The sequence below is a fragment of the Eschrichtius robustus genome, chromosome 8 (assembly GCF_028021215.1).
Source record: "Eschrichtius robustus isolate mEscRob2 chromosome 8, mEscRob2.pri, whole genome shotgun sequence".
NCBI lineage: Eukaryota > Metazoa > Chordata > Mammalia > Artiodactyla > Eschrichtiidae > Eschrichtius > Eschrichtius robustus.
The window spans coordinates 10,265,400-10,289,497 of record NC_090831.1 but is presented as its reverse complement, the minus strand read 5'-3'; the positions used below and the strand labels follow the sequence as shown (position 1 = coordinate 10,289,497).

At 42.6% G+C, this 24,098-nt stretch overlaps 2 protein-coding genes across 6 annotated transcripts in view; one reads left to right on the top strand and one right to left on the bottom strand.

The window, feature by feature from the left end:
- Positions 1–16,061, top strand: part of BLVRA (biliverdin reductase A) — a 58,294-nt gene extending 42,233 nt beyond the window's left edge. Inside the window, exons 6-8 of the mRNA XM_068550309.1 lie at positions 9,988–10,095; positions 12,187–12,358; positions 15,700–16,061. Of these exons, the coding sequence (XP_068406410.1) occupies positions 9,988–10,095; positions 12,187–12,358; positions 15,700–15,958 (539 nt within the window). The 3' untranslated portion in view covers positions 15,959–16,061. The remainder of the gene's footprint in view (positions 1–9,987; positions 10,096–12,186; positions 12,359–15,699) is intronic.
- The window catches only part of COA1 (cytochrome c oxidase assembly factor 1), a 234,945-nt gene that overhangs the window by 166,785 nt on the left and 44,062 nt on the right, over positions 1–24,098 (bottom strand). For 4 of the 5 annotated variants that reach the window (XM_068550319.1, XM_068550313.1, XM_068550312.1 and 1 more), the window contains exon 2: positions 8,414–8,516. Coding sequence is in view for 3 of the 5 variants with exons in the window: in XM_068550313.1 (XP_068406414.1) it covers positions 8,414–8,516 (103 nt within the window). In the remaining 2 variants the exon portion in view is untranslated. Of the gene's footprint in view, positions 1–8,413; positions 8,517–24,098 lie in introns of those variants that run through there. The other variant, XM_068550318.1, reaches the window with a different exon arrangement.

The window sequence follows — 24,098 nt, the reverse complement described above, 5'->3', positions numbered from 1 at the left end:
CAAGTACTCCAGAAATCAATTAAGTGGTTGCAGTACCCCCAGGCAAGCACAGAGCCAAGAAGAGCTGCATTGAAGTGGGTAAGAAAATTCATTGCATTTGCTCACCCTAGCCCTTCCCCTTCTTATTCTTAGATTAGAAGAATCTAAGGGGGGGAAAGGAAAGAGTGGAACATGTGTCCAATGTTCTGGCTTTTCAAGGGCTGCTTGAAGGACTGATTTCTGTCTCTCCTGAGTGGGAATGCTAAAGGAAACAGTAGTAGACACTGGATGCCAGGGTCAGGGCAGCTAAGAATGAAGTGAGCACTGTAGTTTGTTATAGCACCAGGGAGACTGCAGTACTTTGAACAGACACCACAGGGAGCAAGAGATTACAGGTTCTTGAGAACAGGGGCAAGCCTCTTTAACTTGGAAATTACATGTGCAAGCCCAAAGAAGATACATCTCCAGAAAAGGTTTGAGTGGCCTCCAGAATTTCTGGCCTGGCTTATTGGTGAAGGTCTTCCCCTGTACAAAGCAAGTCTATAAAGACTGGGAGAGGTGGCTATTTTTTCAAATACTCAAATCTCAATACAGGCATATCTTGGAGATATTGTGGGTTCAGTTCCAGACCGCAGCAATAAATTGAATATTGCAGTAAAGTGAGTCAAATGAATTTTTTGGTTTTCCAGTGCATATAAAAGTTATGTTTACACTGTACTATAGTCTATTAAGTGTGCAATATCATTATGTTAAAAAACAATGTACATACCTTAATTTTAAAATACTGTAGTATTAAAAAATGCTAACCATCATCTGACAAGGCAGGGTTGTCACAAACCTTCAATTAGTAAAAAATGCAATATCTGCACAGTGCAATAAAGCAAAGTGCAATAAAACGAGGTTTGCCTGTAAATGATCACAAGGAATACAAAGAAACAGGGAAATATAGCCCACTCAAAGGAATGAAATAAATCTGCAGAAACCAACCTTAAAGAAATGTAGATCCAAGAATTACCAAAATAACTGTCTAAAAGTTGCTCAGTCAGCTAAAACAAAACATAGACAAGTAAATGAAATCAGGAAAACAGTGCATGAACAAAATGAAAATATATCAACAAAGAAATGTAAACTATAAAAAAGAACCAAACAGGACTTCCCTGCTGGCGCAGTGGTTAAGAATCCCCCTGCCAATGCAGGGGACATGGGTTCGAGCCCTGGTCTGGGAAGATCCCACATGCCACAGAGCAACTGGGCTCGTGCGCCACAACTACTGAGCCTGTGCTCTAAGAGAGCCCATGAGCCACAACTACTGAATCCCACACACCTGGAGCCCATGCTCCAGAACAAGAGAGGCCACCACAGTGAGAAGCCCGCACACTACAACAAAGAGTAGCCCCCGCTCACCGCAACTAGAGAGAGCCCGCATGCAGCAACAAAGACCCAACGCAGCCAAAAATAAATAAATAAATAAATAAATTTATAAAAAAAAAAAAAAGAACCAAACAGAAATTCTGGAGCTGAAGAATAAAATAACCGAGTTGAAAAATTCACAAGAAGGGTTCAACAATAAATTTGATCAAGCAGAAGAAAGAACTGGCAAACTTGAAGGTGGGTCATTTGAAATTTGAGTCAAAGGAGCAAAAAAAAAAAAAGAATGAAGAAAAGTGAAAAAGGGACCTCCCTGGCAGTCCAGTGGTTAAGACTCCACACTTCCACTGCAGGGGGCGCAGGTTCGATCCCTAGTTGGGGAAACTAAGATCCCGCATGCCACGTGGTGTGGTTAAAAAAAAAAATGAAGAAAACTTAAGGGACTTAAAGGACACCATCAAGCAGATCATTATATGCATTATGCAAGTCAGAGAAGGAGACGAGAGAGAGAAAGGGACAGAGAGCTTACGTGAAGAAAGTATGGCCGAAAACTCCCTAAATTTGGGGGAGGAAATTCAAGACAATGAACTCCAACTAGAATAAATCCAGAGACCCACACCAAGACACACTGTTATAATGACAACTTGGAATAGAAAGAAACTACCTCATCATAATAAAGGCCATATATAAAAAGTCCACAGCTGATATCATACTAAATGGTAAAACACTGAAAGCTTTTCCTCCAAGATCAGGAAACAAGATAAGGATGACCACTTTCACCACTTCTATTCAACATAGTACTGGAAGTTGCAGCCAGAGCAGGTAGGCAAGAAAAAGAATACCAGGCATCTAAATTAGAAAGTATAGGGCTTCCTTGGTGGCGCAGTGGTTGGGAGTCCGCCTGCCAGCCAATGCAGGGGACACGGGTTTGAGCCCTGGTCCGGGAGGATCCCACATGCCGCAGAGCAACTAAGCTCCTGCGCCACAACTACTGAGCCTGCGCTCTAGAGCCCGTGAGCCACAGCTGCTGAGCCCGCGTGCCGCAACTACTGAAGTCCGCACACCTGGAGCCCGTGCTCTGCAACGAGAGAAGCCACAGCAATGAGAGGCCCGCGCACTGCAGCGAAGAGTGGCCCTCGCTTGCCGCAACTAGGGAAGGCCCACGCGCAGCAACGAAGACCCAACGCAGCCAAAAATAAATAAATTAAATAAATTAATTAATTTAATTTAAAAAGAATAAACATAGTTATTAAAAAAAAAGAAAGTATAATACCCCAAAACAAAAACAAATTTTAAAAAGTTACACATAATTTGGACATATCACTAGAGTTTAAATATTTAATGTAAAGGAGAAACATTTTAAGATGTATTAAAAGCTCTCCACAGAAAGAGAAAATAAATTTATGTTGTATTGCTTCTGTTGGTAGGGGGCAGAATTATAGAGATGGAGAGCTCATCTTCATATAAGAAAGAGTTTTCTAAGAACCATAACTGTTCTGACATATTTACCCAGGATGCCATAGGAAACAGTCCCAGCATTGGTTATCATATAGCTGACTAGCGCTTGGTTAAGGGTACTTTTTGCATTTTCAAATATCAGAAATGGAATGGAAAATCATATTTTTGTTTTCATGGACACATGTAAAATGAATCACTGTTGGCTCAGGGCAGTGCATGGCCTGCTGTTCCTCTGTTTCTTCTCAGAATCAGTGTTTCTCCAGCCCCATCTGTCACCCCACCAATCAGATGGGGTAGCTTGCCAAGTTTGACACATTTAATAACAGATGAGACAACTTTTTCTAGCATTTGTATCAATGGTTAAACTAGTTACAAAGGAAGACCTCTATGACACAAGAAGTTCTGAGAAATGTCTTATTTCTTTTACAAAAGCAGCTCTGAATAGGCCAACACCAAAGCCATTGAAGAAACTGAATAATAATTCTGGTACTCATCTCGCTAAATTAATTACCTTAATAAGTCCTAATCCTTTTGTAAATTGAGATATAATTTCCTTATGATAAATTCAGAGGTTTTAAGTGCAGAGTTAAATGAATTTGGACAGAGTATATACCCATGTAATTATTACTCCAGCCAAGATACAGAACATTTTTATTACTCCAGAAAGTTCCCTAGTGCCCCTTTCCTGTCAGTGACTTGTCCCCTCAGTGACATCGATTACCTACTACCAGACTTCCCTTCAGATTGTCTCTCAGCTAGGATCTGAGACCGTTCCTGTATTGCTGAATCATCAGTATAAACATCATGTCACATATATGCAAGGAAAAAAAAAAAAGCAAATGAAACAAAATGGTAACAGAGATTAGCTAGTAGAATTCTGGGCGGTTTTATTTTTTTCTTTATATTCTTCCACATTTTCTCAATTTTCTTCAATGACATGAATTTATGTTTACACTTTAAAACTAAAAATAAATATAATTTTGTTTCTACCATATAATCACAACCATGAAAAATAATTCACAGCAGAATGACAAGAAAGAAGGAAATATACCAATATATCTTAGTAGTGGTTCTTTCTGGTAAATAGGATCATGGGTATTTTTATTTCTTCTAATATTCCCCCCAAATTTAAAAACACTTATTTATTATTTCTGAGATACACAAAACACCCTATTTCAAAAGATGAGGCCAGAAATGTTTCTTTGAGAATTTCATAATATACTGCTTATGTCAGAAAGCTGCTGAAATCATGTTTGAGGAAATAAATGAGTCAAGAATTCAAGTCTATTAATTGCAAGTCGCCTTTTCATTTTCTCCTAAGAAGTTATATCTTATTTCATAATCCATGACTGTTTCTGGCTTGCTGTCATATTTTTGGTGCTATAACTATTTATTTGGTTTGGTTTTTTTTTTTTGAAGATTATGTTGAAATAACCTCAAACTTCTAGAAGAGTTGTGAATACAGTACAGAGAACTCTTTTTTTCTTGAGAATCATTTGAGAGTAAATTGCCAACCTCATCCCCCAATAATTTCATGCGTATATCCTGCAAATAAAAACAGTCTCTAGATAACCACATACAACCATCAAAATCAGGAACTGTTACCAAGACACATTTTAACCAAGCTCACAAAAATCAAAGACAAAGAGAGAACTTTGAAAGCAGTGAGAGGAAAAAGACTCATCACACACAAGGGAATCCTGATAAGGCTGTAAGCAGATTCTTCAGAAATCTTGCAGGCCAGGAGAGAGTAGGCTGATACATTCAACGTGCTCAAATTGTTCTTCAGAAATGAAGGAGAAATAAAGACTTTCCCAGACAAATAAAAGGAGAAATAATTTATCGCCACTGGACCTGCCTGAAAGTATGTTAACTAGTAACATGAAAATATATGAAAGTGTGAAATTCAGTGCTAAATGTAAATACTAGGTTGGCCAAAATGTTCATTCGGGTTTTCTGTAACATCTTATGGAAAAACCCAAACAAACTTTTTTGACCAACCCAATATATAGTCAAATTCAAAATACTCTATTACTGCAATGGTGGTGTGTAGATCACTTTGAACTCTAGTATATAGGTTAAAAGACAAAAGTATTAAAAGTATAGCTACAATATTTTATTAATGGATACACAAGATTAAAATACATAAATTGGGACACCAATAGCATAACTCGTTGGGGGGAGGCAAGTAAATATGTAGAATTTTTAAATGCAATTGAAGTTACGTTACTGTCAGCTTAAAATGGACTGTTATAACTATAAGTTGTATTACAAAAGCCTCATGGTACTGTTAGTACCACCAAGGAAAAAAATGATAAAGAGAAAAGAATCAAAGGATACCATGACCAAAAACCATCAACTCATAAAGAAAGACAGTGAGGGACTTCCCTGGTGGCGCAGTGGTTGAGAATCCACCTGCCAATGCAGGGAACATGGGTTCGAGCCCTGGTCTGGGAAGATCCCACATGCCACGGAGCAACTAAGCCCATGTGCCACAACTACTGAGCTTGTGCTCTGGAGCCTGTGAGCCACAACTACTGAGCCCATGTGCCACAACTACTGAAGCCCGTGCATCTAGAGCCTGTGCTGTACAACAAGAGAAGCCACTGCAATGAGAAGCCTGTGCACTGCAACAAAGAGTAGCCCCTGCTCGTCGCAACTAGAGAAAGCCCATGCGTAGCAACGAAAACCCAGCGCAGCCAAAAATAAATATATAATTAAAAAATAAATAAAAAGAAAGACAGTGAGAGGAAGAAAGGAACTATAAAACAGTCAGAAAGCAGGTAACAAAATGGCAATAAGTTCTTACCTATCAGTAATTACTCTAAATGTAAATAGTTTAAATTCTCCAATTAAAAGACAAAGAGTAGCTCAATTCATAAATAAGACCCAACTATATGCTGCCTACAGAAGACTCACTTATGCTTTAAGGACACTCATAGGCCAAAAGTGGAGGGATGAAAAAATATTTCATGTGGATGGAAAAATACTCTGCAAATGGAAACCAAAAGAGAGCAGGTGTAGCATATCACACAAAATAGACTTAAAGTCAAAAGCTGTAACGAGAAAAAGAAGGTCATTATATAATAAAGGGATCAATTCCTTAAGAGGATATAAAAATTGAAAATATGTATGCTCCCAATATTGGAGTACCTAAACAGATCTGAAGATAAAAATAGGCAGCAATGCAATACTAGTAGGGGACCTCAATACCCTGCTCTCAACAATGGATAAAATATCCAGACAGAAATATGTTGTGAACTAATGAATTTGAACTACACTTTAGACCAAGTCGCCTTACAGACGTATACAGAACATTCCAACCAATAGCAACAGAACACACATTCTTCTCAAGTGCACATGGAATATTCTCCAGGATGCATCATATGTTAGGTCAGAAAACAAATTTAATAAGATTAAAATCTTATTAAGTATCTTTTCTGACTACATGGTATAAAATTAGAAGTCAGTAATGGGAGGAAAGCTGAAAAATTCACCTATATATGGATTAAACAACACATTCTGAAAACACAATGGATCAAGGGTAAATGTTTTAAAATTTTTTAGGTGAATGAAAATAGAAACACAAATACAGAAATTGATGGGATTCAGCAAAAGCATTTCTAAGAGAGTAGTTTACAGTGATAAACACCTACATTAAGAAAAAAGAAAGCACTCAAACAACCTAACTTTACATCTCAAGGAAATAGAAAAGGAAGAACAAACTTAGTTGATAGGGAGAAATAATAAAGATTAGAGCAGAAATAAATGAAATAGAGACTAGAAAGACAATAGAAAAGATCAATGAAACTAAGTTGGCTTTTTGAAAAGATAAAATTGACAAATCTTCAGCTAGACTTACCAAGAAAAAAGGGAAATGACTCAAATTAATAAAATTATAAATGAGGAAAGAGACATTTTAACTGATACCACAGAAATACAAAGAATCATAAGAGACTATGAACAATTTATGCCAACAGATTAGATAATTTAGGAGAAATGGATAAATTCCTAAAAACACACAACTTACCATGACTGAATCATGAAGTAAAAGAAAAACTGAGCAGACCAATAACAAGCAAGGGGATTAGGAGATTGAATAAGTAATCAAAAACCTCCAAACATATAAAATCCAGATGGCTTCACAGATGAATTCTACCAAACATTTAAAGAAGAATTAATAACAATCCTTCTCAAACTCTTTCAAAAACTTGAAGAGGAAGGAACACTTTCTAACTCATTTTATGTGGCCAACATTACCCTGATACCAAGCCAAGCAAAGACACTACAAGAAAAGAAAATTACAGGCTGCTGTCCATGATGAACATAGATGCAAAAATTTGCATTAAATTCAAGAGCACATTAAAAGGATCATACACCATGATCTAGTGGGATTCGTCCCTGGGTTGCAAAGATGGCCCAACATATGTAAATCAATAAATGTGATATACCACATTAACAAAGTGAAAGATAAATATATGATCATCTCAATAGATGCAGAAAAAGCACTTGACAGAGTTCAACATCCATTTGTGATAAAATCTCTCAACAGATTAGGTGTAGAAGGAATGTTTCTCAACATAACAAAGATGATATAGAGAACCCCACAGATAACATCATAATAGTGAAAAGTTAAAAGCCTTTCCTGTGAGATCAGGAACAAGACAAGGATGCCCATAATAACCACTGTGTGCTATTTAACATAGTAAACTGTAAGCTGAAGCCAGAGTAATTAGGCAAGAATAATAAATAAAAGGCATCCAAATTAGAAAGAAAATTAAAATTGTCTTTTTGCAGATGACATGATCTTATATGTAGAAAACCCTGAAGACTCCACTGAAAACTGTTAGAACTAATAAATTCAGTTAAGTTACAGAATACAAAATTACCATACAGAAATCAGTTGCATTTCTATACACCAACAACAAAGTATCTGAAAGAGAAATTAAGAAAGAAATCTCATTTACAGTACCATCAAAAGCAATAAAATACTTAGGAATAAATTTAACAAAGGAGGTGAAAGACATGTACACTGAAAACTATAAGACACTGATGAAAGAGATTCAAGAAGACATGAATAATGGATAGATACCCTGTGTTCTTGAATTGGAAAGATTGGTATTGTTAAAATGTCCATACTATCCAAAGCAATCTACAGATTCAGTGTAGTCCATATCAAAATTCCAATGGCATTTTCCACAGAAATAGAAAAAACTATCCTGAAATTTGTATGGAACCACAAAAGACTTTAAATTAAAAAAAGCATTCCTGAGATGAAAAACAAAGCTAGAGGCATCACACCACCTGATTTCAACCTATATTACAAAGCTGTAGTAATCCAAACAGTGTGGTACTGACATAAAAACAGGCACATAGATGAGTGGAACAGAATAAAGAGCCGTGCATAAACCTATGCATATACAGTCTACTGATTTTTGACACCAAGAACACACAGTGGGGAAAGGATAGTCTTCAATCAGTGGTGCTGGGAAAACTGGATGGCCACATGCAAAAGAATGAAACTGGACCCCTATCTTACAGCATTCACAAAAATTATCTTGAGATGTATCAAGGACAAATAGAGCTGTTTAAAAAAAAAAGGACTTACCTGAAACTGTAAAACTCTTAGAAGAAAACACAGGGAAAAATCCTTGACATTGGTCTTGCCAATGATTTCTTGGGTAAGACACCAAGCATACAGGAAATGAAAGCTGAAATAAACAAATAGGTCTGCATCAAACTAAAGAGCTTCCACACAGCAAAAGAAACAATCAATAAATTGATACTTTACAGAAGAGGGAAAGTATTTACAAGCTATATATCTGATTAGGGGTTAATATCCAAAGTATAAAGAACTCAGAAAACTAATAGCCAAAAAGCAAATAATCCAATTAGAAAATGGGCAGAGGAACTAAATACACATATTTCCAAAGAAGACATTCAGATGGCCAACAGATATATGAAAAATTGCTCAACATCATTAATCATCAGGGAAATGCAAATCAAAACCACGAGATATCACCTCACACCTGTTAGAATTGGCTGTCATCAAAAAGACAAGAGACAAGTGTCGGCGAGGATATGGAGAAAAGAGAACTCTGGTGCACTGTTGGTGAGAATATCAGTTGGTGCAGACACTATGGAAAAGACTATGGTGGGTCTTCAAAACATTAAAAATAGGACTACCACATGATTCAGCAGTCCCACTCCTGGGTATATATCCAAAGGAATTGAAATCAGTATATTGAAGAGATACATGTACACCCATTTTCACTGCAGCATTATGCGCGATAACCAAGAGATGGGAACAACCTAAATGTTCTTCCAGAGATGAAAAGGATAAAGAAAAATGTGGCTTATATATACAATGGAATATTATTCAGCCATGAGAAGGAAGGAAATCCTGCCATTTGCTACAACATGAATGAACCTGGAGGGCATTACGCTAAGTGAAATAAGTCAGAGAAATACAAATACTGTATGGTTTCACTTATAGTGGAATCTAAAAAGAAAAAAAAAGCCTGTTTCATAGAAACAGATTTGAATGGCAGTTGCCTTGGGCTGGGGGAAGGGGAAATAGGGCAATATAGGTCAAAGGGTACAAATTTTCAATTATATGAAGAAGTTCTGAGGATCTAATGTACAACATGGTTGTTATAGTTAATAATATGGAATTGTATACTTGAAAGTTGCTGAGAGTAGGTCTTAAGCATTCTTATCACACACACACACAAAGAGTGAACTGTCAGGTGATGGACATGTTAAGTGTCTTGATCTTGACAATCATTCCACGATGCAAAGGTACATCAAAACAGCACATTGTACACTTTAAATATATAGTTATATCTGTCCATTACCCCTCAATTTTATTTTTTAATAACTTTTTCATAAAATTCATTAGGATTTTTATACAGGTGGAAATAAATGTGTGTGTTCAGTCAGCCATCTTGAGTCCAAAGCATGGACGTAGCATTTTTGAGCAAATTAAAAAATTTTTTTAATATATATATTTTTTCATCGAAGTATAGTTGATTTACAATGTTGTGTTAGTTTCAGTTGTACAGCCAAGTGATTCAGTTATACATACATTCTCAATTTTTAAAAATGAAAAAAATACAAGGAAATTAACAGGATTTAGGATGACTGCCTTTTTTTTTTTTAACCCCATCCTTGTCGTGACAGGAAAAGTCTTGCATGAGGAGCACGTTGAACTCTTGATGGAGGAGTTTGCATTCCTGAAGAAAGAAGTGGTGGGGAAGGACCTGCTGAAAGGGTCTCTCCTCTTCACAGGTCAGCCCTTGGTGGGGTCACAGGTCATATGTAACTGGTGAGGCTGGTGGAGGGTTACTGGGTTCTTTCTGAGCTCTCTAGGATGTGAGCTTGGATTCATTTCTGCTAAAGACGTTCTGACTGAGGGCCGATTTAATTTTCCCACGCACCCACAGACAATAAAAATAATCTATTTCTCTTCTTTCCTCAAATGAGATCTGATTGCTCAGTGGGCCTTGGGGAAAACGTGTTAGAAATCTCAAGCACATTTATGCTTTTGGCCCAATCGATTAGGTAGAATTTTCTCTCATGAAATCTTGACAAGTTGGAGATTATTTTTCCACAGGAGGTTAAAAATGAAAGCTCTCTTTGCAAAAGGACCGAGAGAAAGGTTCTTGGAGAAGAGAACACGTTTATACTTCTCTGTGGAGCAAGTAGAATATGCATAGACCCTTTCTTCCTCCAACAAGTTATCAGGACCTTGGCTGCAGCCAAGATATTTGATCTACTATATATTCAGCTATTTACTTTATGTTGGTCATTCTTTGAGCACCTCCATTAGCAGAAGGAAATGAACAGCCTGGAGCCTCAAGGTCTGCAGTCTCCTTTGGGTGGACTCCTTGGATTTGTCTCCACCCTAAGGCATCTGGGCCACCTTTCCCGAGGGCTTTCTTTACAGAAAGGAAACCGACATTGTCAAGTGGTAAAACCATTCATCTGTTTGTGAGTTTCCAGAAAATATACAGTAGTGGAATCTCATTTCAAAATCCATCTGCAGGGACTTCCCTGGCAGTACAGTGGTTAGGACTCCGAGTTTCCACTGTGGGGGGGGGGGCATGGGTTCAACCCCTGGTTGGGGAACTAAGATCCTGCATGCCATGCGGTGCAGCCAGCCAGAAAAAAAAAAGAATGGCACAAAATCCATCTTCATCCTTTAAAATGATGATATAATGAGAGTTGTGGAGACAATAATAACCATTAGTCTGCACAAGGAACTGTGCTAAGTATGTGACATTATTTTATTTCATGTTAATTCATATGATAATCCTATAAAGTGGGTATTTATTACCCCCATTATACAGATTTTTTAAAATGAAGCTCAGAGAGGTGAGTAGCTTCACAAAGTTGACCCAACAGTTAACGTGGCCGAGGCAGACAGACTGGAGCTCAGACCTGTAGCAGCTGTTCAGTCCTCTGCAAAGAATGAGAGCAGACAGTACAGAGCCCAGAGGGCGCTGCCTTTCCTTTGTAAGTTTCATACTTAGGTTCTAGTGATTTGAAATCATGCTGTCTATGAAACTTACAATCTCTGTTTTCTTTTATTTATCTTTTTATTTACTTTGTTTTCTTTAGCACATACTCATAATTATTAGTTGTTTTAAGTCAATATCAAAGTTATAAGAAATCTTTGGTTTAAAGAGCAGTGTAACAGATATGAAGTCTTATAAATCTAGGTTATGTTTAAAATTTAGGCCGGGAAGAGAGGGGAGCAGTGTCTTGACCAGATTGCTCATACAGATACTCCTTGCAATACACTGTTGTACACAAGATTATGAAGACTGAGGAAACACTTAACGCTGTATCAATTTTCTTGATATTGACTACTTTATAGGTATTACTGTTTTCTCCACAGCTATCACAATTCCTTCACTCCCTTATCATTTACACAGACAGTTATATGGTATTTATAGGAATATAGGCTTGAGGGACTAAAATACGTTAATTCTTTTACTTATTTAAGTCACTAACTGAAGGGGATATATATGTTTACATATATGTGTGTGTGTTTGTGCTGTGTGCATACACACACACACACACACACACACACGTTAGAAGCCTAAAACATTTTTATTACCCCGTGGGCCAGATGGACTGCAATTTCTAGTGAAATATTTTATTTTACCAACAAAATGAATTTAAGAAACAGGAAAAAGGGGAGACGTTTTTATGCAAGTCTCCATCAGAATTAGTCATCTTGCACACCCCCGTCACAAGGTAGGTTGTGTGTCCTGATCACCCAGCCACATCTGTTCGCCCCCTGTCACATCCCCCGTGCCCCCCAGCTGTCAGCCCCTCCCCTCCAGCCCCCGCCATGTCTGTGATTCCCCACAGCTGGCCCGCTGGAAGAAGAGCGGTTTGGCTTCCCTGCATTCAGCGGCATCTCTCGCCTGACCTGGCTGGTCTCCCTCTTTGGGGATCTTTCTCTCGTGTCCGCCACTTTGGAAGAGCGAAAAGAAGATCAGTATATGAAGATGACCGTGTGCTTGGAGACGGAGAACAAAAGGTAGGTCATGAGAAGCTGCGAGGAGAAGGCAACATAAGGACATCCTCATGGGTTCACGAGGGAGAATACGGGGGACCCAGGGGCCTAGACCTGCACCTTCGACTCCAGAAGGGCCGTCTGCTTATGCCAGTGGGACGGGTGCTGGGATTTCACTTATGCTGCCCCATGCCATCCTCCCAGCAGCCCTGTAAGGTTAAGAGAAGCTTACAGATTTGAGCCGGCTGTCTAAGCCACACAAGTGAGCAGTATCCAGTTATGTCTATGGCCTGAATTGTTTCCAGCATTTTATGGTGAAAGATTCAGCCATTGGTGAGTTGAAAGAATTTTGCAGTGAGCATCCAGCCAGCTACCCAGATCCTGCCATTAACATTGTACTCTGCTTGCTTATCACATGCCCAGCTATTTCTCAGCTTTACCACCACATCATATGTCATAGTGTTCCCAAAATGTTGATTCTTTATTTTTCCTACCAAGTCTTTTTTTATTATTTAAAAATGTTCAAGAGACTTTAAAATGGCCCAGAGACCCAAAGATGTTCGTGTCAAATATAAGCTCACACGGAGGTGGGGTCTGTTCGTTCCTCCGTTGCTAAAGCCTCCGTTTGATCCTGGTTCATGACACACCCTGATAATTCTTCTAGGTGGGTAGTGGTGATACCCTCTGATTCCCAGCATCTTCCATAAATGGCCATCAGTCCCCTAATGACGAGAAATGCAATCCCAGAAATAATACGCTTGCAGATTCTACTTGAATGTCCTTCCTGTATTATTTTTCGAAACCAAGTCCTCTACTCATCCATCTGGGAGGCTGAGATAATGATGAGTCCCATCTGACAGTAAATGTAGATCTTTCACCAGCAAACACCCTTCAAGATAAAATGCCTCTTACCAAGTCTTTTTAAACATAAGGAGCCTCTGCGAGTCGTTTGCCGACACAGTTTCTTAAGTTATAGCTGCCTTCCAACAACCTAGTGGAACAGAGCAGAACCTCAGCAGAGGCTGGGGAGGAGGGCAGACGTGACCTTGAAAGGTCACAATAAAAGGACCAGCAAGACCAGGATCACTGCTTGAATCCCGGGTGTACAAGTGCCAGTATTTGCTAACATTTACTGAGTTCTTACCAGGTGCCAGGGCCTAGTCCTTTTATAAGGATTTTCTCATACAATCTTTACACCAACTCTCTGGAGTGGGCATTATTATGATTATTATTATGATCACCTAGGAAACTATGAGGCTCAGAGAGGTTAAGAAACTTGCTAAGGGCACACAGCTAACAAGTGATTGTGTGAGAATCACGCTCAGGCAGCCTGTCTCTGGTCCCCAGATGGTCACACCTTCTCCACAGAAATGCACAGGAAGGGCACGAGAAGGGAATATTATTGAAAACATGCCAGGCCTTGTCTTTACTTCATCCTAGTCCTCACCTGTCAACGAGGTTGGGTATCATTAGCCTCGGGTCCCAGATTATCCAGGAAAACCCAGTGCAATTTACTCCCAAGCCCGTGTTCTTCCTATTTTACCAGCAGTTTTCAAACTTTGTAAAAAAAAAAATAAATAAGCATTAGAACACCTTTTCAACCCAAATCTATATAGAAGAGGTACACGTTTCAGGCCTCCTGCTGAAGCCAGTTGGTAGGAGTGGTGCCAGAGCCAGGCGTGCCCTACCCCCCATGCCCTCATCCTCCAGGGCAAATAATTTTTTAGGACCACAAGATGAAGTTATTCTGTCCACATCTCTCCTGATGGCTCCCCCTTTATGTACTTCAGATCTTTTCCTCTTAAACATTCACCCCACACTCTAATGTAGGTCTGGGTGAGCTGGTTGGCTGAAGGGGAGGGCTCCTTTACCCAGGTTGGAGGTACCCCTGAGCTTCCTACAGCACCCAAAACAATCTTAAGTGACCTGCTTGGGCCCCTTTCTTGCAACTCCGCACCGACACCATTAGCCGTATTATGGCCCGTCCCTCTAGAGGCAGAGAACAAACAAACCAAAGGTAGTTCCCCTTCGTTCCTTAGCCACGCTGATCTAGCCTGCCCACGCCGGGCCTGCCCCACTGCAGCCCACGGGGAGAGGAAGAGTGAATCCGAGGAATGGAGACAAGAGAAGGCCAGGGACCCTGATGCCTGCCCGGCATTGAACCCTTTCCCTATTCGCACTGAAAACTCCATTACTTAGCACGGCGGTCCAACCAGATTGCCTGTCCTTGACCCTGACTCTTCCCTGTAGGATAAGAATAAGGAGGGGAAAGCAAAGAAAAGTAGCCAGAGCCAGTCCTCTCATTCCTGAGACTTCGTTCCCAGAAGAAGGAAGGAAAACTATATATGTGTATATGTGTGAAGAGGTTGAATGCAGGATATCCATATTAAAGTTGGAAAGAGCTTGAATATTTGGCAATAATGAAATATTTAATGAATTATATAATCAGTTGTCCCCATGATATGCAGATAAAAATATAATAGCAGTATCTGTAGGATCATAAAAATATTTTTAAATAAGTAAACATAATAAAAAATTAGTTATACTTGAGGATTTATATTCCATATACATATAGGCAAATATTTGAAAGGATTGTCTCAAACTGAAGATTATTTAGGCAAAAGAATTATGGATTTTTTTCCATCGAAAGTCCTTAAATCAATGCTGTATTGTTTTTAGAATACATTTTTGAAGAGCAGATTTTATATTTTTCCTGTCACATTATTCAGTGAAGCTTCTAACTTTACATCGAATCTGCTTAGATTTCTCTGTGTTTCATTAAGCAGATAACACAGCTTTTATCTACTGTAAAGACAGAAAAGATAAATCCGGAAAAAGAAGAAGCTTTAGCGGGGGTCTGTCCTATTTGAATTGTAGATTTTTGTGAGTGCTGACCTTGGCCTGAGGGGCAAATGTGAAATGGAAACAGGTGCTTTGTGAGTGGGCAGGCAGCATCTGGTCTTGGTATGTGCCTGGGGTCATAGACCTCTTTGAAAATGTGATGAAAGAACGCTAAGAATCCTTTCCCATAAAAATGCACATACACTTGGAAACAACAGTTTGCACAGGATCTCAGGTCTGGATCCTCCAGAGGGATCTGGTGAGATTCAGGGTAAAAACTCCTAAATAACAACCTGATACACCAGAATCTTTGAATTCCCCTGCCTGGTGGCAAAATTGAACAAAGGACCTTTGGGCAGTAAAGTTGCCAATAATCACCCATGGCGTCTGGGAGGCTGGTGGAGGTTGGGATGCAGCAGCTGCGGGGAAAATGGGCACAAAGCGAGGACCTGGCACCGGGCACTCAGGTGCCAGCCCGCATGCGCGCCTCTGTGAAATTAACCCTGTGCCTCTTGCTTCCACAGCCCGTTGACGTGGATTGAAGAGAAGGCGCCTGGCCTAAAGCGAAACAGACATTTAAGCTTCCATTTCAAGTCTGGGTCCCTGGAGAATATGCCCAACGTAGGCGTCAATAAGAATATTTTCCTGAAGGATCAAAATATATTTGTCCAGAAACTCTTGGGCCAGTTCTCTCAAGAGGAGCTGGCTGCCGAGAAGAAACGCATCCTGCACTGCCTGTGGCTGGCGGGAGAGATCCAGAAACACTGCCGCTCGAAGAAGTGAAGGGATGGGGCAACACGGCCCTGCCCAGACGAGACCCGAGCCTGATTTTTATCAAGAGTTGACCTTTATCTCTATTCTTACCATTAAACGTGTCTTGGGTAAACAGGATTCGCTTATTGTCACGAGCCGCGTTGGGAGTGATACTTGGGTAGGGGCACACGTGGTGGGGATGAAAAGAGAACCACCCTTGGTTGAGCGGCACGGGATGCTTTAGATGTCCAGTTTCATTCACTTTTCCCAACGGCCCTGTCGGACGAGTATTACCAGGCTTGTTTTCCTTAGTATATTGAAAAAATCTTGTTTGAAGTCACCCAGATAGTAAATGGCAGAACCAGCCTTTAAATCCCACTCATGCGCTAAATCACTGCAAAACAGTTCCTGGAACCCTCCTTCCTGCCTTAAGGAATTTTATTTCGCCCCCACCGACTATCACTGGGCGACCGTGCCCCGTGCCCGGTGCTGGGGATCCTAAAAATGAATAAGGCATAGCCGCTGCCCTCAGTAACTCCCAGTGTCGGAAGGGAAGCAAGTCACACAAACTGGACATTGTAACGTCGGAGGTTCAGGCTGTCCCTGGCCATCTGGAGGAGGGTTCAGGGAAGATGTCCAAACCAGGTCCTGATGATGAAGAGATCAGCTGTGTGAAGGTCAAAGAAGGGCTTTCCTGCCCGGGGGTGGGGGGCAGTATGAACAGAGAGAAGTAAGAAGCAGCCTGGCCAGTGCCCTGGGACAGTGTCGCTGGAGCACTGAGTCTGGAGTGGGGAGTCCCAGGGAGGCAGATCTGATGGTGGGGGGCCTTGTAGGCCAGGTGAAGAGCTGGGGTGTTGTTTATCAGGCTGTGCAGAGGCACCGAAGGGTGTTGTTTAACGTGCCGGGGGCGTGGGGTGCGTGGTCATGTTTCTGATTTAGGTAGAGCGCTCAGAAGGCTGCCTGGAGAGGAGACCGGAGACCCAGGAGACAGCCAGGGAAGCCGCATGTGTTTGCACTTGGAGTCTTGTGCTTGTCTGGACTCGTGGCTCACGTCCGGTCCAATCTGCTTGACCTCGAGGCAGAGCCGAGTCCCAGGAAGCTGCTCTTTCGTTTCACTGGTGGTCCTGTTGCATCTTCTTCTGAACTTGTGTTAGATTTCTTGCTTCTGTAAATGTCTCCCCCTTGGTTTTTTCCCTGCTCCCCACTTGCTATTGAGCCTTAACTAGTTTAGAAACCATGAGATGGAGGCAAACTCCATTCTCTACCTCTGTTTCTATTATTCCATCACCAAAGTATCTCCCAGTAAAGCAGGAAAGTATATTAAATCTGAGAAAAACCCATAAGGTTATTCTTCCATTCACCATGTAAAATAATTTGTAATAAATATTGGTCCATTTGTTCTCTTGTTTTATTATCACATCAAGTGTCCCTCAAGGCCAGGAAATATTGTATGCTCTATGTTTTTGTATGCTCCGCAGTATCTAGCATGAGATAAATGTTACATATTCAATGATTAAAATACAGTGCAATAGTCTCTCCCATTTGGGCTTGATAACTGCTGTTTCAAAATATTGGCCCTATTTGATATTAGAAGTAGGACGGGGCTTCCCTGGTGGTGCAGTGGTTAAGAATCCGCCTGTCAATGCAGGAGACACGGGTTCGATCCCTGGTCCGGGAAGATCCCACATGCTGTGGAGCAACTAAGCCTCTGCGCCACAACTACTGAGCCTGCGCTCTAGAGCCCATGAGCCACAACTACTGAGCCTGCGTGCCACAACTACTGAGCCTGCGAGCCACAACTACTGAAGCCTGCGGGCCTAGAGCCCGTGCTCCGCAACAAGAGAAGCCACCACAATGAGAAGCCCGCGCACCGCAACAAAGTAGCCCCCGCTCGCCGCAACTAGAGGAAGCCCACACGCAGCAACATAGCCAAAAATAAATAAAATAAATTTTAAAAAAAAATGGGTGGATGTCAAAGAAAACCAGAATTGGACAGTCAAGTGGTATAAGCAGCTTTTATTCAGGACAATTGCAAAAGGGGAAAAGAGACCTTGGTATAGGACTGGGCTCAGTTCTCCACACAGCACGGGCGAGTGGCAATTTATAGCCGAGGAGCGGGCTTAGGGGTCGGTGGATGGAAAATCACTGAGGGGAAACATCAGGGGTGAGGGGATTCTGGCTACATCGACTTGACGAGATTCTTGCTGAAGGCAGCTGGCGCGATTAGATACCGAGGTGTGAGGGATGAGGGATTTGATCAGATATTGAGGGACTTAGTAGAAGTTTTGCTAAAACTGGGTGATGCAAGGACAGACGGGGAAGCCCAAAGGTCGAGGCCCAGCTGAGCAGGGGGCTCAGAGCAGCTGGACTAAATGTGGTCCAGGAGGGAGTCTTCGCCACGGGCTGTGTGGTTACTAATTGATGCTGTTAACCGCTCACCTCCAGCCTGTTTTCTGTTTGGTCAAGAGATCCAGAATGAAAACATCAAGTTTACTAATTCGTAGGAATTGCAAAGGGAGGAGAACGAGGAGACGGGAGAAAACAGAGCCAGGAGAGAAGATGCAGCAGAAGCCTCTTCCTCTTCTGCCTACAGCTGCCCTCACCTTCCTCTGGGGCAGCTGGAACCATCCTGGCTGACCCCCCACTGACGCGTTTCCCAAATACTCCTTCCTCTGAAGGCCATGCCCCACCCCTAATCACAACTTTTCAAAGAAGGAGCCGCGAGTAGAATCTGAAAATACAACGAACTAGTGAATATAACAAAAGAAGCAGACTCACAGGTATAGAGAACAAACTAGGGAATTCCCTGGCGGTCCAGTGGTTAGGACTCCACCCTTTCACTGTGTAGGGCCCAGGTTCAATCCCTGCTCGGGGAACCAAGATCTCAGCAAGACTCAAGGCCCAGCCAAAAAAAAAAAAAAAAAACTAGTGGTGGGACTTCCCTGGTGGCGCGATGGATAGGACTCCGTACTCCCAATGCAGGGGGCCCGGGTTCGATCCCTGGTCAGGGAACTAGATCCCACGTGCATACCACAACTAAGAGTTCGCATGCCGCAACTAAGGAGCTGGTGAGCCACAGTAAGGAGCCCACCTGCTACAACTAAGGAGCCGGCAAGCCGCAAGTAAGACCCAGCACAACTAACTAACTAAATAAGAAATAATTAAAAAAAAAAAAAAAACTAGTGGTAACCAGTGGGCAGAGGGAGGGGGGAGGGGCTGTAAGTATGGGGGAGGGAGAGGTACAAACTATTGGGTGTAAGTAGGCTCAAGGGTGTATTGTACAAACAGGGAATATAGCCAATATTTTTTAATAGCTGTACATGGAAAGTAACTTTTAAAGTTGTATAAAAATTACTTTTAAAATAAACTAAAAAGATAAAAATACGATATATTCCTACAAAAAAAAAAAAGCCACAACTATCCCTGAGCCATTTGGTCAAAGTACCCAAAAGATGGTGACCCTCCTTTGCTCCCTTGCCTTAAGGCTACCTGGACTTCCTTGGAAGGTCTAGTGAGAAGACGATTTGAGCGCTAAGATTTCAGAACAAAGTAGGCTTTCTGTTCAACTTGAAGGAAAAAGCCCTCTCTCCCACTGTACTAATGCTCGTAAGTGTTGGGGGTCCCTCTAGGAGGAAGATAACTTACATAGTGCCCTTGACCCCTCTCGGCCCCTCACCTACTTCTCCCATAGTAACCTGTCCTAAAAAGCTGCGGGAGAGACGAGGCAGCAAAGTCCAGCAGAGCCCAGCCACCCCCCGATGCACCTGAGTTCTCCGCTTGCCTACACGAAGGTGGCTGGGATAGAAACTTCCTTTGCAATGGGGTGGCCTGCAGCTTTGAAGAAGAATTAAGTTACTCTGAGGGGACAGATTAGCAAACCTCTTTGGCTGTAGATCCCAACCACATTCCCCAATCAGCTTTATTGGAATAAAACTGATTCTTTTTTTTAAAAAAAGTTCATCTCTCACCTGCATCTATAGCTTAATTGGTCCTCAAAATTGAGGAGAAAAAGGAAATGTTTCTTGCTGAAATCCCAGCAATGCGTGATTGCCTTATGGTCTTCTGACTGAAGGAATCGAGTGGAAAAAAAAAAAAGAATATTTTAGCCAATGACACTAGATTTCTTCAAGAGAAAGCTATTTGGGGGGAAATTCCTTGATAAGCCCGTGCACTAGTAGTGGTGACGTTGGAGGTTGGGGGTTATAGGGGAGGGGACTCTAATGGAATGGACAGCCTTGGGGACCTAGGTGGATGGGTTGAAGGGGAAAAAATAGACAAACCTCTCTGCAAAAGTCATGAATGGGAATTGAAGCGGGAAAGAAGGGAATAAGAGGTCCAAGAGAGCTAAACCCTTAACACTCAAGGTGTGGTGTGCTGACTGGCAGCCTTGGCTTTGGTACAGCCTGGGGGCTTCTTAGGCATGCAGATCCTCAGGCCTGCCCCAGACCTGCTAAACCGGGACCCGCATTTTAATAAGATGGCCTGGTGATTCCTGGGCACGCCCAATTCTCTCAGCTTGTAGACTAGTAAGGAAGAAAACGCTATTCAACTAATAAATGTTAAAGCACAACTATGAAGAATGCTACGAAGAGGATTTAAAAGCTGGTGTAGGGAGAAGATTTTTTAGGCAAGAAATCAGGGAAGGCTTCCCAAAAGAATGTGCTGAACCCTGGAGGTTGAGAAGGACTTGCTGCAGGTGCAGGCAGGTGAGGGAGGGGAGGGAAGGGCATTCCAGGCAGAAGGAACAGCATGTGCAAAACATGTGTCCAGCCAGTACTGCCCCTGGATGGAACAGGTTCAGGTACCTGAAATTCCTTTTTTGTTCATTCCAATTGGCTTTAAGCCTAGCTATTTTAAGTTGTGGAGTGAGAATGAGCTAACAAACACTTAGGAAGTCTTTGGCCGACTTTAAAAGATCATATGAATTACTATTGACTAAGCAAGCAGACGGGGGGTGAGGGGGAAGTCAAGATGGCGGAATAGGAGGACGCGGAATTCATCGCTCCTCACAAGTACACCAAGAATTCATCTACAAATGGAACAGTTCCCACAGAGCACCTGCTGAACATTAGCGGAAGACTTTGGACACCTAAAAGAATGAAAGAAGAGACAAAGAAAAGAGGAAGCAAGCAACATGCTCCAGGCCTGGTGCCCAGAGCTTACCTCCCCTAGTCCAATTACTCTATCATTCCCATACAAGGCCATACGCAGGAAGCACTTTCCACTCAACTTTTTTTTTTTTTAAAAAAAAACAAATGATGAAACAGATTCAGAATTTAAGCCACGTGGCCAGGTTCCCTCACTTAAGTCTGGAGTCATCAAAGTACAGCCTGCAGGCCAGGTTTGGGGCTCACGGCCTGTTTGTGTAAAGTTTTATTGGGACACACTCACGTTCAGTGACATAGTGCATATGGTTGCTTTCATGCTGCAGCAGAGCTGAGTCGTCGTGACAGAGTAGTTGTATGGCCCATAAAGTCGAAAGTATTTACCATCTGGCCCTTTACAGCAAAGGTTTGCCAACCCCTGTTCTGGATGGGGGAGCCCAGCATTGAGCTCAGGCCCCTCTGGCTGCACTTTTCTGTTTAGTCCCCCCAGGTGCCCATTCACGTCAAGGTGAAGGGTATAGCCACTGTCATAAAGTCCAAAATACAGAGTCTGGAAAGCACAGTGAGCAAACAGAACACACTTCCCAACTTTCATTGTAACTGTTCCTGGTTCCAGTATGTGTCCAAGATTCATCCGTTTGTGTTCCGCTAACATCTGAGAGACCTACACTGTGTGTGCGCTGCTGGTGCCGGGCTCCAGGGAGACTGAAGTGACGAAGACTTGGCTCCTGCCTCTGGATGCTGACGGCTTACTGGGGAATGGCTCACACCAGCTGGAGAGTCTGATGTCCTAGGACAGGCACCTCCTGAAGCCAAGGGACCCCAGGAAGGAGGGAGCACTTCTGCGTGGGAATCCTGGGAGAAAGTGGCATCTGGGTTGAGCCAAATAAGGAAGGAGGAAAACAAGGAACGTTAGGGATTTGACAGCACAGAGGAGCAGGGTAGGAAATAAGGCCGAAAGGCAGGAAGGGGCTGAGCCTGGAAGACTCCAGGGCCAGAGGGGATGGAAGCTCAGGAGATAGTCAGGAGGCTGGCTGCAGCCCCCAGGTACTCTGCTAAAGGGGGTTGACCTCGGTTAAAAAAAAAAAAAAAAAGTCGATGTCTCTGGGGTGCTGTTTCCTCATCTTAAAAGAAGGGGTAGAAAAAAAAAAAAAAAAAAAAGAAGGGGTAGGACCAGATCATCTTCAGAGTCCTTGCATGAGGGTTTTGAGCAACAAGGTAACATGAGTTGAGCTGCATCTCAGGCTGCATCTCCCTGAGGAGAGAGGGGTTGGGGTCCACGTTTCTCCCCAGGCAGTTGACTACAAGAGGGGCTCTCCCCTTGGAGAGAAAGAAGCCTTCACATAATGACAGCTGCATTATTGTACAGACACAGGACCAAGACACTGGACCATAAAATGAAGTCTTCCATAAAAAGGAGGAGGCCCCAAGATCACTCTTTCCTGATGAATCTTGATCAACAGAACTGACCTTCATAGAAAGATTACTTGGGGAATTTCTATGGAGAATATAGGGGTCTCTGAAAGAATGAGTTTGTGCAGCTTCAAAGAGAAGCAGTGGCAGTCAGATGTCAAGAGGCTGCAACTTGGGCCCAGGAAGTAAAGGGCTTTTTTCTTTATTTTGGGATCTAGAAAGCTCAGGCTTTCTAGAGGTAGGAGGAAAAGTGAGGCAAGAACGCAGAGTCGCCTCCACGACCTCTGGGTTCACGGCCACCGCTGCTGCAGTTGTAACGACCGCCAACTCATGGAGGACTGACCCTGGCCAACCATCTTCGTGCAAGCCCTGGGCGAGAATGTTACGACTGAGTCTGTAGCCAATTACTTCAAGCAGATTGGGATCATTAAGGCAAACAAGAAGACGGGACAGCCCATGATTAATCTGTACACAGACAGGGAAACAAGCAAGCTGAAGGGAGAGGCAACAGTATCATTTTTTTTTTTTAACATCTTTGTTGGAGTATAATTGCTTTACATTGGTGTGTTAGTTACTGCTGTATAACAAAGTGAATCAGCTATACGTATACATACATCTCCATATCCCCTCCCTCTTGAGCCTCCCTCCCACCCTCCCTATCCCATCCCTCTAGGTGATCACAAAGCACCGAGCTGATCTCCCTGTTCTATGCAGCTGCAAGAAAAACAAATACTGTATGCCAACACATATATATGGAATCTAAAAAAAAAAAAAGGTTCTGAAGAACCTAGGGGTAGGACAGGAATAAAGACGCAGACGTAGAGAATGGACTTGAGGACACGGGGAGGGGGAAGGATAAGCCGGGATGAAGTGAGAGTGTAGCATGGACATATACACACCACCAAATGTAAAGTAGATAGCTAGTGGGAAGCAGCTGCATAGCACAGTGTCATTTGATGACCCACCTACCGCTAAAGCAGCTACTGACTGGTTTGATGGTAAAGAATTCTCTGGGAATCCTATCAAGGTCTCATCTGCTCCCCGGCAAGCAGACTTCAATCGGGGTGGTGACAGTGGTCGTGGAGGCCGAGGAGGACCCACAGGCCGTGGAGGCTATGGAGGCGGTGGCAGTGGTGACAGTGGCCGAGGATTCCCCAGTGGCGGCAGTGGCAGACAGCAGCGAGCAGGGGACTGGAAGTGTCCTAATCCCACGTGTGAGAACATGAACTTCTCTTGGAGGAATGAATGCAACCAGTGTAAGGCCCCTAACCCAGACGGCCCGGGAGGGGGCCCAGGGGGGGGCCCAGGAGGCTCTCATATGGGGGGTAACCATGCAGACGATCGTCGTGGTGGCGGAGGAGGCTATGATCGGGGCAGCTACTGAGGCCGAGGCGGGGACGGTGGGGGCTTCCGAGGGGGCCGGGGTGGTGGGGACAGAGGGGGCTTTGGGCCTGGCAAGGTGGACTCCAGGGGTGAGCACAGACAGCATCGCAGGGAGAAGGAATATTAGCCTGGCTCCTGAGGTTCTGGAGCAGCTTTCTTCCTGTCCCCAGTGCTACCCTCATTATTTTGTAACCTTCCAACTCCTGATCACCCACGGGTTTTTTTGTGTCAGACTATGTAAGGGTAACCGTATCTCTGGTTCCCATTAA